Source organism: Oreochromis aureus, linkage group 18, assembly GCF_013358895.1.
Source record: "Oreochromis aureus strain Israel breed Guangdong linkage group 18, ZZ_aureus, whole genome shotgun sequence".
NCBI lineage: Eukaryota > Metazoa > Chordata > Actinopteri > Cichliformes > Cichlidae > Oreochromis > Oreochromis aureus.
In genome coordinates this window covers 24,695,374-24,713,266 of record NC_052959.1, presented here as the reverse complement: position 1 = coordinate 24,713,266, position 17,893 = coordinate 24,695,374, and the positions used below count along the sequence as shown (strand labels likewise).

Here is a 17,893-nt window from a genome sequence, read left to right as displayed (position 1 = left end):
GGCAGAGGTCGGCAGCTTACCTCTGGGTTAAGACATTGGCACTGGCAGAGCATTTAAGGGTATTTTTCTATAAAAATCATATTTTTATTGGATCAAATGTCTTTTGCAGGGAACTTATTGCCTTGGTTGTATTCACTGGGAAATCAAATATGGTAAAATACGAGGTAAAAAAAATCTTCCTCTGTGTTTTGATATTCAAACGAAAACACCATCTTGGAAAAGCTTAACCCTGATTTACCCTTGTGTGGGTAACCTAATGGTAGAACCAGTAATATTACTTAGATGATTTAGCTTAATTTGGTCATGTTGCACTTTGATTATTTACCCTGTAAATATTATTTCTTTTCTGAGATTACCACAAATAACTTGTTTTAAAACATGCGCATTGAAAAAATGTCCAGCCTGCTTTAAAAATGCAAATTACCTGCATTACTTTCAAATAATTTTAATTTAATAAGCCTAAGATATCAAGTTGAATCAAATGTTTGTATCTGAAGAGTTTTCAGGGCCTCAGTTGCAGGCCTAGAGAACATAAAGCAGTTCCCTCTGATCAATCATAGACTTTTTTCATTCCCTCGTAGCCAAAATAGCTCCAGTGTCTGATTACGCTTTTTAAAGAGGTGTACACATACGAGCTGTGGTGTAGCCTCTGTGCTCCTGCAGCTGCACGTAGCTGCTGGAGTTATGGCGTAAAGCAGAAATATAAATGAAGTTAAACCTGACTGTAAAGACATTAACCATGCTTTACTTGCACAGAATGGATGTTTTTTGGGGGGTGGGAGAGACCAGATAAGGCAGATTCTCTTCCTGTTCATGACCGACTATGTGCACACATGTGTCCCATCAGTCTCACGTGCCCTTGTGTACCTGCACTCTGACCAGCCGCTGATGCAAGGTCACAAAGTTGTATATCGCCAGAGAAAGTTGTAGCTTTTTCACAGCCTGAGGCAAGGTTTCCATCCAAAACACTAAGTGAAGACATGCACCATTTGCAGGAGAGAGCACACTTTGCGCTGAATAGTAATTCAGTTTTTTTTTTGTTTTTTTTTTTGAGATACCTTCATTCTTATTACATTTTGTCACATCATGAAGATTTATGGATCCGACGCATTCCTCAGTGTAATTAGCTTCCTTGTGCCATATGGCAATGCAGAGAAAAAGGATACTTGGTGCCAGTAAAGCAAACATTGTAAGTTCCTGACTCAGTGTCGGGAAGGTGTTAATAGCTGGCCTTGGGTTTCTCATGAAACTCTGTATCAAACTGTAAAATTTGAACGTGTCTAGACGGGACAGACCCTGACCTTATGTTATAATGACTTGTTCTCTCTAATGGAAGCGGCTCGGTTTTCTCCGCCGAGAAACGGCCAACTCACAAGGTAGAACGAACCTTATCGCCTCAGGCAGAAACACACAGCACCTCTCAGAGAGGGTAGACTAAATATTCTGTCAAGGAAGTCCTTATTACTAAAGTCTCAGGGGCTCCAGTTTTTTGGCAGATCAAACCCTGGAGTGACACTATAAATTCTGTCCAGTTATTTTATATAACTTTGTATTATTCATTCATTCGAAGCACTTTGAAACGCATGTGTTGAAAGTGCTATACAAATAAACTTTCATTATTATTATTTTGTGTAAAAAATGAAACAATCCAGCAAAAACAGTGAACACAGCAACTTTCTCTCTAGTCAGAACAAGTTGTTGTGTGACTGTAAATGTCAAGGATTTGCTGTGTGAAAGGCAGATTGTGTACGAGGACTTGAGAAACAGGAGTGAACTTAAAAATCAGCTTTAATGCTGTTAGCTCACAATAATACAAAAGTCCAAACATCTGCACGGCAGGAGCTGGGTATCTGAACGCCGGGGATCTTTAGGAAAACAGGCTAGGGAGACACACAGCCATGAGGGACGACAATACAAAGGACAAGAGAAGACTCAGACGATATATGCATACAACAGATAATGTGGAGAGAGACAACAGGTGGGAGGACAGCTGTAACTAATCCAGAACCTGAGACAAAGGATGTAAAACATCACACAAGACACAGAGAAAAACGATAACTAAAATAAAACAGGAAGAGATAACGGCGACAGAGATTAAACATGACACGGAAATACAAGGGAGGCGGAAATACCCGGGAATTCAACGAATTAAATATAAAACAAATTATAACCAAGAACAAACTAAATGTGAAATCGAAATCTGAGAATATGAATAAACAGACACGAACCAGGAAATGTTGTTATAAGAAAAATACAAAACTCAAAACACATGATTCATATCTCCAAAAGGAATCAAGAACCCATAAACCCCAAACCCTGGAGCTAAGACCCAGAGTCCATGACACAAAAAACTATACTGTAACCAGCCAGATGTTAAAGTTTCTGTAGCTCAAACCTTCTGCTGTAAAGAAAGAAATACAGATTATTGCAGTAAAGAACAGAAATACATGACTTTTTAGAAATCAGCTACATTTAACTGACAACCTATTCACTCTGTGTACACAGACTAACATGGCAGGTTAACTCAAGACAAATAAAATGCACTTTAGCTTTGACATCCAGAGTTAACAAGACCAAATTCAGGAAGAGATCACAAGAGAAAGAAAAGAGTCCAGTGAAAAACATTTTACTGAATGAATATCAAATTGGTAGCATGATGTAAAAACCCACAGATATGTAGCATGCAGAAAAGCATAATGACCAGCTTTAAATAATAAGTCTGTTTATATTTTTTATATATTTTTGGTTATAATAAATCTCAATCTAAGTCAAAAGTGAACTTCCGTCCATTTATTAATTTACTTCCACTTATCCAGTTCAGGTTCACGGGATCTTGAGTCTGTCCAGGCTTCTAAAAAAGGACACGAGGCTAGGTACCCCCTAGACAAGTCGCCAATCAGTTGCGGGGCCAACAGAGAGACAGAAAACCATTCACGTTTTAACCTAACATGATAGTCTTTGTGGGAGGAAGCAGGAGTACCCGGTGAGACAGGCAAACTACACAGAAAGGCCTCAGCCGACCCAGGACCTTCTTGGTGGTTAGTTGAACTGGTTCTGCTATCAAATATTGTGTGTGCAGCTTAGCATGTTTTAGTTTTTATCTGTTTGCTATAGAAGCCCATTGTTACTCAGACACTATTAATAACACATTAGTGAAACACTGCTATTCTAGTTGACATGTTCCTTAATGAGTGCTCAGACTGTTTTATTCTGACTCGGTCCATATCCTGTCTCTAAATACTTGTGCGTTGCCGTCGGACATTGTGGAGCCTTTTTTAAAAAGAAATTAAAATAAATATTTGTCAGTGGGTTTTAAGAGTCCTGCTTTCAGCTCGAAGAAGTAGTGGATGTTGACACACCGAGGAAGTCAGCTTGGACTTAGCAGCACATTGTTTGTTTTGTAGATCTTATGAGATTAGCTGAAAGTAAGAAAGTAAAGGATATCAGACTTAATTGTTAAGACTGATTTAAATCAATAGAGGCTGTCACTTCAAATAAATACCCTTGATAATTGTTTGAGCAGGAACGGTAAATATATTAAAACAAAAAGGCCCCCCGTTTTGTTCCTCCAGCAGTGCAAAATAATAAAAAATAAATAAATAATTTGGCGTTCATGACTTACTGTCCTCCCTTGAATGCACACCGCTCCTGGTATTTTAAACATGCTTAGTATGGATTCTTGCTATCTGAAGTCAGGTTATTTATGCTTTGCCTTATCTCACACTGGAATTTCAATAAAAACCACACCGAGTAGATCAAAAACATCCTCGTATCGTGTCAAAACAACATTTCGCAGCACACTTCTTTTAAACAATCTGCACCCAATCTTGCACAATATGCAAACCGATGATTTTGAGTCACTGTGATGATTTGTGTACATGTTGTTGGCTTTTCCGCTTCCTGAAGTTAATGTCAGCCTGTTGATATTGATATTTTAATGTTATTTCTATACAACAGGAAGTTAGGCATTACTCTTTGTCCTCTCATTCTACTGCCTGAGAAATAGCCTTATCTCAGATTTTCTATATCTGGCATTTAGCCTCCTTGACACCCTTTTCCTTTTGGCAGTCGAGTATAAACAACGAGTCCTCCTTCGCAGTTAGGTGGTTATCCTCTCCCCGGATAACTTCATATAATTTCCTCCGTTCACCGCAGCCAAATACGCCATTAGGGCAGTAAGCTGAGTATGAGTATGAATGAGAAAACCTTTCCAAAAAAGCTGACACCTCCAGCTGTTGGAGCAGGTCAGCGACTGGTCACCAGATGAGTCCGGGGACGCCTTCCTTTGGAGTCATCCGTCATTCCTGCGTGCTGACTCGACATTGCATTTACAAACAGTTGAAAACATTTGTATTCCAGATGGGTGGAGTTCAATACATTGCAGATCTAAATTGCCAGTTTGTGACTAAAAAAAACCAAGCTCCACTCACTTCCATATACTTTCCTTGGATTGTTTAAACTTTATGGTAGTTTTTAGCAGCAATCTGGTCGCTAAGGAGCTTTTTTAAGTATAATAAAGGATTTGTGCATTCAATTTGTCTGATGGCAGTAGACATTTGTCCAGTCTGTAAGGGCTAAGCAGCCTAAAAAAAACACGTCTGTGTAGCGGTGGTCTTTATAAAGCCCCACTGTTATTCCCTTTTGTATCCACACATGTCTTTCCTGCTGTTTCCTTAATGTGCAACACTTACTAAACCCTCAGATTGTCTGATATAATTATGATGTGCTGAAATGTTGATTGTGCTTATCACCATCCTCTGTGGAAAAGGGGCAGCTGGCATTAGGTCCCAGAGATAGAAGCGAGAGTGCAAAGAAATGCAGCACTGAGAGGTTAACAGCCCAGCAAGTACAAAGGGTGTTTTATGGCGTTCGCATAAAGTGTGAGGACAGGTATTTTTGGTGCCCAGCTGGGGTGAAATGCGGCCTCGCCTCGGCAGGCAGAAAGTCTCTCTTCTAGAAGTCTCCGTGCTGAGTTCAGTCTGCACTACAAAGTATTCCTAAGACATCCTATGCATCAGACTGGCCTTGCTTCACCTCTGACATTCCTCTAGCATGATCTCACACACAGGATGGATTTCCTCTTACATCTGTAGGTTTGGTTTTGGGGGTGGGTTGAAGTTGCATGTTGCAAACTGACTACATTTGCTTAATGCATCACTGGGTTTCTATTTTAAGATTTAAACAGGGCATTAAGTAATCTATGAACTCTATCAGGCTCTGTGGGTGATTTTTAGGAATTAGAACAACATGAGTGGAGCTTATCTCCTACTGTGCAAGTTTCTGGCACTCCCCTCTTTCCTGACCACTTAAGCTACTTGTAAATGACACAAACAGCAAAGCGGCGAGCAAAAGCAAAAGAACAAAAGGTGCATTGAAGAGCTGGTGCTAGAGATGTTTTAATATTCACTGAAACTGCTGCTCAAGTCTAATTTTGCTTATGTCATTGTGATTGGAGTTTTCTCTGTTGTTTAATCTCATGATTAAAGCTGGCCTAAGTAATTTTGGACCTTTGGAGGAAAAAAAGATTCCAAAGGAAAACACAGCCACGATAAACCGTTGGCTTGTAGGTTTGTTATGGTTACTAACAAATCCAGTGGACACAGACCAACAAGTTGTTGGATTCATGTTTCAGGTCAGTGGAATTTGCAGATTTTAAACTCAGGTTTGGTGCTTTTACTCCAAATAAAGACATGTGTGTCTTTAGCTTTTAACGTTGATGTTTGGCTCTCTGCTTTCTGCTCTTCTGAGCTTGTGTGGCACAGTTTTATGCAAGGTACTGAGAATCAGAGCCATACAGCTGTGTGGAAACGTGGCTGAAAGCTGATGAGAGCTACACAGAATCATTTTTTTACATTAAATTGAACAAATACTATGTTTACCTTTACCATCAGCATGCAAATAGATTGTTTGGTGTTTCAATTCTCTGCTCCACACGTGATAAAATGGTTGCTTGTCACTGGGCAATGTATTGCAGTGTTGCTTAGTACCACAGAGATAATAATAACTAATTTCCTTTTGTTCTATTTGGGTGTTTAGCTGTTACTGAATGAGTCATTCTAGACACTTAGCCCTCACAACCTAGTTTGTTTCCTCCATCAGTGAGCTCTTTTAGATGGGAGTAACTGAGTGGAAGTGGACTGATGAGTCTTCTACTGTGGATGAAGTGTTAGATGTCAGGGTATGTCATGTAGCCCTCTCCTTTCACAGATGTGTGTATGTTTGTTTTCTTTCTTTCTTTTTTTACTTTGTAAATTTCTTAACAACTGTGGTGATTTTTTTTTTTTTGATTAACAGGAAAACATTTTATTCAAAGAAAAATATATATTTTTCTTTAAATATTTTTCTCGCCCCAAGACAGCTGGGATAGGCTCCAGCCCAGTTTGATCACTGATGAAAGATGATTGTACTTACTTGTTTTGCTCAATGTGGTAAAGTGTTTGTAAATGCTAAACAAGAATTGCTGTGAAAAAAATGTCATTTTTCTTTTTTTTTAGCTTGACAAGCTGGCAGTAGCCGGCCTGCACCGCGGAGACACGGCAGATAAGATAAAGATGAAGTGTTTTATCTGCTTTATCTGCGTTGAGCTAAATTCAGTTCAGCATATAATTACTACCAATAGACAAAACAGATGGACTGTACTGACACGTCATTTAGTTGAGTCACACTCTGATGTTGTGTTTTCTGTGGCAGTAGAACAAAGGCCGAATGAGTGCTGTTCTTTCGTTCTCCCTAGCTCATGAATTGAATACCTGGAAATCTCCTTGTGGGTGTTGGAGTGACGGTCAGGAACACTTCAACCAATGCAAAGTGTGGAAACGAGGCTTTGGTTTTTATTTTCTCGTTTATACATGAAGGTTACACGAGCATCACGAACGATCCTCTGTATGAAATTAAATGATTGACTCAGACTCATTGATTTAAAACAGTGCTCACTCTATTTTTTCCAGCTAGACTGTGGTTCTTTGTTTATGATAGTGAATATTAATGAGCTGTAATGAGCTGTCGCTATCACTGGATACATTAATAGAAGCGTCTTCTTTCTAACTATTAAATTTCTTTTGTTTAATTTGTTTTTTTTATCATGGTGCTTCTTGAACAGCCAAGTTGCTGATTGTTTCTAATGACTGTGATCTAACAATTATTAACTTTAAAGGTGCTTTTCTTTGCCAGACCTTACCTGTACTCACTTAATTACTTCATATATTTGTGTGCAGGTTCCTCATGGGAGAAATCCATAAGACAAATTGGCTTTGAAAGGTAAGATAAGATTTAAACTAATAATGAGTTATAAATAATAATGATGCTATAGGCTGTTATATTTTAAATCTCCCGAGACCCCCATGTCCACATTGGTCATCAAGCTATGGATTTCCTACAGCTTATACTTTACTCCAGTCAAAGTATTTTATACTTTTTTTTAAACAATACTCTTTGAAAAATAACTTTCTCCTCAAAGATGATTTTGGATTAAAGATCCCTCTCAAATAAAAGCTTGTGTCTCAGGAGCAGCGATGGGAATCGAGAATTCCTTGGAATTTTTTTTTATCCTCTTGTCTATTGATTCCACTTATCGGTTCTTCCTGCACTTGTGCTACAAAATGATTTCAGTTCCTGTGCTGAAGGTGGAAAATAGTGGCGCAGTCTACAGAGTGGATATGGATACTTTATTTATATTTTATAGCACAAAAACACGAGCGAGCGAGAGCGAAAATCAAAAGTAATGTAAAGAGTAGTATAACAAATTACTTTCTCTGGGAGTAATTAAGTAGCGCACTGCATTACTTTTAAGAAAAGTGTTCTGTGTAATATGTGTAATAATTACTGAATTACTTACTAAAATTATTTATGTAGCAAATTAAAAATAAAAATAAAGAGAGAAACAAAACCAAACCAAAGTGCCGTACACGTCATGTGGCCGACAAAATTAAAAATATTTATGAAAAAGTCCGGATAACAGAATTTAAAAATATGATCAGTTAGTTCGGACACTGTTACATGCAAACATGCATGATGACATTTAAGTGACCTTAAGAGAGAGAAAACATAAATACAGTCTTCCTTGCCCACTAACCTCGATTGTCGATTTTTCTGATAACCGAAAAGACCTAAATGTAAAGCAGGGACACAGACATTGAGCATTTTGTCCAAGTGCCAACCTGACCCAAATGCACTGCTTTTTAGAGAAATAAAAGACCTTAGAGTCGAGTCTGAGCAGGGAATCAAGCAGTCTGCACCAACTAAAGATGAGACACTATGGACTGAGCGGTCTGCAGGCACAGTGTGTGCAGTCAAAACTTTGAAATTTTGTGTGGAAAGGTGAAATAAGACTTTTAAAAAAGTAGAATTTAGAAAATAAACTATTGTATAATGCGATAAACTAAATAACAAAAATATACCTTATAAAATAACTATACTAAAGAAAAGGGGTCAACTGAAGATCGTTAAAAACAAACTAAAACTTCATATTTGTACAAAATGAAAACAAAATCAAAATAAACAAATTCAGTTTTGAAATTGAAACCCTACTTAGCGATGATAACACATAAATAGTACAACTGTGGTTGCAATAATAATAATGCAGTTTTAAGAAGATATCTTAAAAAAGAAATTATTTTAAAATTCACATTTTTGCTTCACCGACTGTGCAAAGTGTCTTAAATATAGCAGCCCCACAATAACATTAAACATCACTTTTTACTGTAGCTGCAGTGGCTCGTCATGTGCCCAGCTTCATAAAAGCTCCAAACCTGTCCCTGTGTGGATTCTTGTTGAACGCTAAACCCACTTATGTTTGACAGTGGGTTGACGGGCCTATTTTTCAAAGCTTTTGCTGTTGTGTCTGCCTCCCCCCCCCCACACACATGATCATATTAGATGTGGTTTCCTGAGTACGGGAATGTCCTAACTCAGCCACGTCCTTTTTTCCAGTACTCAACATCCTTCATACTGTAAGTGGCGGAAGTAGAGCCATAAACATTTTATCCCATATGCATTTACCTGTTTGTGTCGAGGGTCATATACAGTATATGAACAGTGATTACAGTTGGCTTTGGTGCATTTTAATGCCTAAATGGACCTGAGCTCAGATGTATCCAAGCCTGCAAATGATTCACAGCTGTTGTGTGACTTTTTCTGGTCATGCTGATTGTTCAGTTTACTCAGGATTGACCTTTATAAATACCAAATATTTATATACAGGGAATATTTTATTTGGTCTATATTTAAAGTTTTTCACTGAGGTGGTGTGACTAAATCCAGCTGTAGCTTGGACCAGTGAGCATAGGTCCCAGCACTACTCATGTTTTTGTGATTCCCTCATATGATAACTATGGGAAAAGTGGGAGTCACTGAAGTTACTGGCTCAGCCCCGTTTGGCTCTGATGGTTTCCATCTCTTTCATCCGTGTGAGGATGCGCGAAGCTTCACAACAATGAAGCAAATGGAAACAGGCGTCCTTGAGTAGATTAAACTCCACAACAGAAGCCAGAGGCGCATCTATTTATCGGTGTGTGCGTTTTTCCATCAAGATGATTAGCACTCTGTTTTCAACTTGTTAACTTTTATAAGCTTTATATAAGCTCAAGACCAGAATCCAGAATGACACTGGCTGTTTTTTTTTTTTTAAATGACTGCTTCTTTCTTTCTTTCTTTCTTTTTTTTTTAATTACAAGATCTAAGTATTCGGTCAGCTTTTTCTCTGCAGCCTGAGCCGCAGAATCACCAGTATGGTGTGTTTATTGTAAACTGTTTAATTACTCTTGGAGCCCAGCATGAAATGTAAAGAAAACACTTTAGTAGCCAAACACAGGATGGAGCGCTATTGCTGTAAAACCAAAATAGAAATTGGTTTGGATGATAAAAGAGAGTTTTAAAGCTTTTGAAACCTGTTAGCCATTTCAGGGACAATTTTTATTTGTTTTAATAGAACATGCAATCATGACACCTCATAAAATGCGTCCTCGGGCAGCATAAATGCATCTCTCTGGATTATTTGAAGTCTGAGATTACTGCAGCAGTCATGGCAACTGTCCACCACCAGTGTTTAGCTTCCTGTTTGAACGAACCTTTTTGTATTTAATTAGAGGTGAGCGGACTAATCAAATAACAAATGTTGCAAAGGCAGTGTTTGTTCACAGCGATATAACTACAAGAGTTCAAACAGCGTCATGTTTTAATATATCAGTAATAAAAACCCCGAGCTGTCTTCAAGTAAATATGATTTGTTTATTAAGTGTTGTCAAGAGAATTCAGACAGATGGACAAACATCTCAAAATGATCCCTTTTTTTAGTCCTTACTTTTCTTACTCCCTGCAGATGAAAGAGAAAAGAAATAGGGCTAATTACGCCAGCTGCCTCCGTATGAACAAAGGATGCAGTTTTTAGGGGAGTAAACATGTTTTTCACAGTTTAGTTAAAAACAGAAAATAACGCTCTCGCTCTCTCATGGCCTTTTTGTTTGAATGGAATTTAACTCGTTAACAGCAATATGTTTAAAGCCCGATTTCATTAAAGAGGGTGGTACTGCATATAAAATCTGAGCACAACACATATTAAAAGAACAGTTGAGTAAGGGAAAAATACAGATTCCCATGCGTTCATGTGAACAGGTGGTGTTTTGCTTCAGTAATACCTGTTCTCGTGATTCTCAGTGCAGCTCCCGTCTGCCTGAAACGGATTAGAATGAATTAATAACTTTTCTTTATTTTAGTTCTTATAAGTCAGAGATACAGAGGGACATGTGACGAAGAATTCAGCCAGGTTCAAACACAGGACAGCACACCTGTTTATGGGCCAAAGTAAACTAAACAAGCGACCAGGAGTCCCTGGATTTCTCAGAAAAACTGCTTCATATTAGACCTCATTGTCCACGGGCAGTTAAGCCTGTTTTATCTTGTCCCAATTTCCATCCTTCGGTTGTGTTACTGGCCTGCAAGATTGCTCCAAATCACGATTTTTGGGATTCATCTGCACTTTAAGGAACCGAGCATCTGCTTTCTGTCAGCGTCTGTGTCCCATCTTTTGTCTGTTTGTCCCCAGTGTGAGAGGTGCAGATGCGGGGAATGGCATCCGAGTGTTCATCCCCGATATCGGCATGTTTATGGTCGGCTTGGGCATCTGGCTGCTGTGTCGCACTCTGGTCCAGAAGAGGCCGCCTGAGGACATGGCACAGTACAATGAAGACTTCCAATCAGAGGAACAGGTAGGTTTCAGTTGAGCTGAAATGAAGTCCGTCTGTCTGGATGGTTCGAAACGTTCTTTTAATTTTGTTGTTGTTCATTGTAATATTTTCTTACTCCATGAAAACTCCACACAATTCAGATATTCACAGTGGGTGGAAAAACAAAGTATTGGTCGGTTTCACGCAGCACGAGAATCAAGAAAGTGAAAGGAATGGAGAGCAGTCTACTAATTGACTTATTGTTTCCTTTCCTGTTTGAAATAGAAAGTGAAGGGAGTTGTGGGTTAAAGTTTGAATTTCATAAAAAAAACAATAAATCATTTAGGAAGCTGAGTACAAGCAGATTTTTGTGCCTAAAACAAAGAATAAAAGTGTCTTGAAGAGAATAATGTTCTCTGAATATCAAGTGGAAATGTCTCAGTCTGGTCGGAGGAACTTTCAGTTGGCCGTAAACTCCAATGTAAACAATTTCACACAAACTGATTACAGACTTCAGCGCTGAGGAAAGAAAAAGTTGTTCATTGTATGCCGTCAAAATTATTGCTATAAGTACATAAAAGGAGACTAAAAAGTTCACAAATCTGTTCGTTAAAAATACAAAAACCTGAGCTTGTTTAAATTGCACAGCTACTGGCATCCCCTTTCTGAAAACCTGTGTGCGCATTCGTGATTTCGCCATGGACCTCCAACTCATAGAGCAAATCTCAAATTCAAAGTGACCTGACTTTTCTGTTGAGAAACATAGCTGCTGAAGAGAACTGCATCTTTTCTAGACCTTAAAAAAAGAACCACATTTAAAACAAAATAATAATAAAATATTTGTGTTTTTAATGGCCGTCTAAACTAAATTCACCTTGTTACAAACAATCAAATTCAATTTCACTTCAGTTCAGTTTTATTTATATGGCACCAAATTAAAATGATAGTTCCTCGAAGGCGCTAAAATAACCTCTTGTATAGGGCATATAGGGCTCTTCAAGTCCTAATGTGAGCTCTATAAGCTGTGAGCAGCAGAACTCAAGTAAACTTCCCCGTGAGCGTTGGTGACTTGGACAACATCCCCCGTCTCCTGGCAAGTCCTCCCTTCTCTTTATGACTTGTGTTAATTAAATCCACATTCACTTTCACTTCCACTGTGCTGCTCTGGTTGGCACAGATGGCATGGCCGCTTTATTACTGAGAAACACCAGAATTAATCTACAGCGCCTGTATTGCGTTCTGTTATAACAGGATTTGCTGCCTGCTTCTTTCTTTGCCTAGCACTTTATGTGTTGAAGTGAGTGGCCTGCTTCCTATGATGTTTCTCTTTTACAGAGTCTTAGGGAAGACAGGGACACATAATTGCTTAGATTCAGCAGCCAAGGAAGAGCTGACCTGATTAGATGTCAAGCCAACATGTGGTTCCAGAGGAAAACATCTGCTAAGGCTTTCAAGCAGCTACACAGGCCACATATATGCCCTGACATGTTGTGTTACATGCTAACCATACTGAAAGACACTCGCAGGAACACACGTGACACACTTTACTTTTTTAGTAATAGTAGAGATTACCTGTAAGAAATTGTTTTCAGCACCATGGAGAGCTCTGACCTCCGAGCTGCACCCATATGTGCACCTTAAATGTGTCGCTTTTATCTCCTCCCAAGGAGGAAGACGAGAAGCTAAGCCTGGAGGACAACATCCTGTTGGAGGAAGACTATGAAGCAGGGTACGAGGCTGAGGAGGACGAGGAAGATGAGGTGCTGGAGGATGAAGAGGAGGAGGAAGAGGAGGAGGAAGAAGAAGCAAAAGAGAGCACAAAGATGAAGATTCTGCGGATGGTGGCAGAAGTTGCTTCCAAAGTGAAGGAGATCATCGGGAATTTGATAACCACTGCAGGAAAAGTGGTGATCACCATCTTGTTGTGCATAACAGGTGAGGAAATCTTTTCTGTTTGTGGGCAAATAAATAGTTTCAGATTATCATGAAACATACAGTCTGTTTGCTTATGTGTTCAAGTTGGGCACCTTACATTAACTTGAATGATGTTTGCTCTACAATTCCACCAGTTTTTGCTCCTCCAGCTAAAAGCAGCCGGGGGGTTTTTTGAACACGTTTGAGTTTAAAACATTTTTCTGTTTAAACTTGTCTCAGTGGCTTTTAATCAGGGCCACTTTATAGACATTTAAATGGGGGGATTTGTGAAAATCAGAAAATTCTAGTCTAATTTTTTAATGATTTTGACTGTAAACACCAGTCTTGTTTGTGGAGGAGATGCAGTTCCCAAGCTGTGAAGAAAAATGTATGACATATATGAGAGGGAGTCCATTTTTTTCTATAATTAGCACAAGACCTCCCAGTGCACATAGTATGATTTAATCTTGAGTAGTTATGTTTACAGTGATTGAGGATTGCCAGGAAAAGGGGGGGGTCTTTATCCTAATACACTGAAATAAGATTTTCAATGATGATTTTTAATTTTTTTTTATTCTGTTGAAGTATGAGAGGGAAGTGCTGAAAAATATCTTAGTGAGAAAATAATGAAAGAAATGGCCTATTTCCAGTCATCCTATTAACAACATGTATTTAGTGTGAGTCTGCTGGCTTTAATTTCAGACTGGTGCTCATAAAACCTGTTTTTCCACAGTTTTCCACGTGTTGTTGAACTCACCTTGAAGAAATTGTTTTTAAAACAGTAATTACATAGCTATGACGTTGTGATAATGAAAACAAGTGTGAAGCAAGGAACGTAGAGGAATTTAGATTTAAAATCTCATAATCCCTGCAAAAACAAGGCAGCAAACCGCCCCCCCCATTCAAGACTTTAGAGAAAAGAAAACACTGAATAAATGATTCATTAATTCTCATACAAAAAAAATATTGAGACTCCAGACCACTTTAACTACTGCTCAGTCATGCCTAATTTAAAATCACTAGTTAACCTGACATACATTTCTCGACTGTGAGAGGAAGTTGGAGGAAACCCACACGTGTACAGGGAGAATATCCAAACTCCACACAGAAAGGCCGCAGCTGGGGTTCAAACCAAGAGCCTTCTTGCCAACAATGCTAGCCACTGCACTGCACGTTATCACTATTCAGATTTATCTGGTGACAGTACATAATATAAAGTGTATTTGAACTCTAGTTTGACGGCCAAGACGTAAAACATGCATGAATAAGTATGTTAAACCATATTTGGAATTATTTCTCAGTCATTATTTAACAGCATTAATGATGTGAAAGTTTTGCCACATTCAACATATTAAAACATTATAAAATTACGGGAACACAATCTGAGGCTCCATGTGAGTTAAAAAAAAAGGCTTGTATTTATATACCACTCTGGCAGATGTCTGACTGGTTTTCACTGGTTTTATGTTTGCAGGAATCACGCTGCCCTCGTTGACCTCAGCTGTTTACTTCTTCACCTTCCTCTTCTTGTGCACCTGGTGGTCCCTGCGCCGGACCTTGAGCACGCTGATGTTCAGCTGCATGTGTGTTCTGATGGCCATCTTCAGCGCCGGACATCTGATCGTCCTCTACCTCTACCAGTTCCAGTTCTTTCAGGAGTCCGTCTTGACCAACGACGGCTACATCAGGTCAGAAATGTGGAGCTCAGAATTCAGACATTATACTGCTTTAAATTTTTGGCTTTACATCAGAAAAACAAGACTTTTATTTATTATTGCTTTATTATTTTCCGCAATTTAACTCTGTTGGGCAAAACTGATCACTGATCATAACAAATACGCTAACTCTATGTTGTTTGTATTTGTCATTCTCAAAGAAACAACAAAAACCTACAGGCTTTAAAAACGATTTAAAAAGTCTTTTTTTATTCTCACAGATATAGGTTAGGGTTAGCAAAAGCAGAGTAATCAGACCTCAGAGGGTTAAACTTGGTCAGTGCACTTGACTTTCACTCGGCACACAAAAGGAAAGGAAACCAACTCAGGAACAAACACAAACTGCTGTCCCAACAACACACAGTGAAAGTCAAACTGTGGCATTACAATCTGTTTCTCTCCTGTCATTTTGATGAATTGCTGAAATGTATTTCCGTAGTTAAACATCACAATCTGATACTAACGCTCTTTTATCATGTGAATATAAATGACGTGATGACAGGGCTCAGGAGCCAGAGCTCCTTCGACTCAACGAGATTTATTGCGCCCGAGGCAGGTTTGTTTAAACAATAAATATTTACTGTTGTTACAACCAAGAAAGCAATGAAAAGAAAAACTTAGCTGGAGGGTAGATTTATCAGACTCCTACTCATAGCACATCAGTGTCAAATGCAGAGCTTTTAAGCTCTTCACTACAACCAGTGCTGTTTTATTATGCATGAAAAAGGAGGCAATCAGCTGTCTGTGGCTGCTGCGGTGAGGCGCTGTGGTTGGACTAAAGCCACACTGTTGAACGTCTTGCCAATATATGTTAGTCACAGTTGTTCAGTAAGCTGACTTCATAGCAGGCAGTCTGTCAGCTCATTGTTTCTATTCTGACAGCTCGGAATGAGAATGATGCTGTTTATTTAATAACTGTGAAAACAAATGTACACTTTTAAAATATCTACTATAATTCTCTCTAAACATGTCCTCTATTGACTTCTGTTATTAATTTGACTTTGTTTTCTTCACTGGTGTTAATCAGTCATCTGATTTTAATTGTTTAATTTGGCTAACGAGGACATTCCCTGCTTTTGTTCACATTGGAGTTGGGGGTGGAGTTAGGCTCAAAGTGGAGGAGTTTAAGTATCTCTGGATCTTGTTCATGAGTTGGGGAAGAACGGAGAAAGAAAGATTGACAGATAAACTGGTGCAGATGCTGAACCAATCAATCTGAGATGGTTGAGCCATCTGATTAGGATGCATCCTGGGTACCTCCTCAGTGAGATGTTTTGGCCATGTACAACCGGGAGGAGGCCCCTGGGCAGATCCGGGACATGTGGGAGAGATAATTTTTCTCAGATGGCTTTGAAATACACCAACATCCTCTCAGAAGAGCTGGAGGAGGTGGCTACGCCTTAGAATGCTAACTGGACCTCGAGAAGCGAGGGTGGGTGGATGAATGGATGCCAATATCATTTTAGTGGAGTAGTGCAGCTGAAAAACAACTGGAATATCAACAAAAAGTGAATGATTTTACAGTTTGATTTAAAAGCTTTCCTATTTAATATACATGAAGAGAAATATTTCAAACAAATCTTTGGTTTAATTTTGATGAATGATGATTAGAAAATTAAGTCCAACATTAATTTTGTATTAAAGATAAAAAATTGAGTCCAGCAGCCACAGTAACGGTAATTTATCACAGTAAACTAAAACAAAAAAATGCAAATATAATGCTTAAATTCACTAGTAACTCAGAAAGATCAATTAAAAAATGGCTTTGAATGTAAAGTAGAAAAGCTCTCTAAAGTTTATGTACGCCCACTGCTGTACAGTAGGTCCTGTAACTTATAGTAATGATGCCGTGTCTTCCAGATCTCACCAGTAGCACTGCAGCTGTCTCTGTGTAGCTGATATCTCAGTGCCCTTGGTGTTGCAGTGTTTTATTGATCTCAGACTTTCTCATTTGAAAGCTGTGCTGCTGTGTGTCAGGAGCGAGGCTGTTTACAGCTATGTATAGCTGAAACTGCCTTGATAAAGCCCGCGTCCTCTCCGTCCCACTCTGGCCTCAGATGGCAGATAAGGGAGCGATTACAGTGTCCTACTGACAGGTTTTTCATTAGGAAACAAAGTCATTAGAATGAATGAACCACTCACCCTCACACCATCTACACAGGGTAATCTCTTTAAATCGTCCAGCTTTAGTGACCGCGCAGACGGGCTGCCGTCTAAGTGTGTGATAAATTTGAAGGGTCATCACATCGCTCTAGTATGCTTTAGTTTACCTTTACTTCTTAGGTTGTCTTAAAATCCTTAAATTTAAGAGAATACTTGTTGTCATTGGTCCCCTGAAATACTTAATTAAATGCTGGATATTGGAAAGTAAAATACTCAAAGGTGAGTGTAGGCTCTCGCCTCCAGAAATCTTTTAAATGAGACATAAAAGGAAAAGAATCACTGCCGTTAACGCGTCACTGAGGAAGTAAAGTTGTGAAGGCCAAAATTAGACACATTTTAAGAGTGATTGGCATAAAACTGTTGGGAACTCGATGCCCCGTGTACAAAGCATAAAAAAGCACTCTTTACTCTACTTTTTAAATCCCCTATTTTATATTTAGTTAATGTTTTATGGGAGGAGGGTTCCCAAACTGTGGTCTTCTCATTTCGGAAAGAAAGAAGGCCCTAATTTGTCTGTCTGAAGGCCAGCGTTTGGAAAGGTTGTCACTGTTCCGATTCTTATTCAGTCATTTCACAAACAGACTGTCTGTTTCATCATTTGCCGTCTACTCACACGTTCATGTTGACTTTCCACATCACTGAAGTATTTCTGTCTGCTGCTGTGTAAAAACTGAGGCATGATCTCCTCTCCTCTGGCGTGTTTAGTTCGCACTTCAGGCCATCAGAGGGAAACTATTGGCCCATATATACGTGTAGCCTCGATTTGACAATAGGCCACCTCGGTGCCTGTCCTAATTGTCCCTGCTGACAATGACACGGCCTTGCTGTGGACCTGGTGCTGAGTGAGACTGTTGAGAGGTCTGGCTTCCACTTCACTTCCTGCCTCACCGCCTTAAAGTGGAAGTCCCCTGTCATGTGACTAACTGGCCTTGCCCAGCTGTA

The 17,893-nt window shown here is 39.1% G+C and overlaps 1 protein-coding gene across 6 annotated transcripts in view; it reads left to right on the top strand.

The window, feature by feature from the left end:
- The window catches only part of LOC116313443 (piezo-type mechanosensitive ion channel component 2), a 92,135-nt gene that overhangs the window by 12,469 nt on the left and 61,773 nt on the right, over positions 1 to 17,893 (top strand). For all 6 annotated transcript variants that reach the window (XM_039601953.1, XM_039601955.1, XM_039601954.1 and 3 more), the window contains exons 4-7: positions 7,215 to 7,257; positions 11,039 to 11,201; positions 12,827 to 13,094; positions 14,548 to 14,761. In XM_039601953.1, coding sequence (XP_039457887.1) covers positions 7,215 to 7,257; positions 11,039 to 11,201; positions 12,827 to 13,094; positions 14,548 to 14,761 — 688 coding nt within the window. The remainder of the gene's footprint in view (positions 1 to 7,214; positions 7,258 to 11,038; positions 11,202 to 12,826; positions 13,095 to 14,547; positions 14,762 to 17,893) is intronic.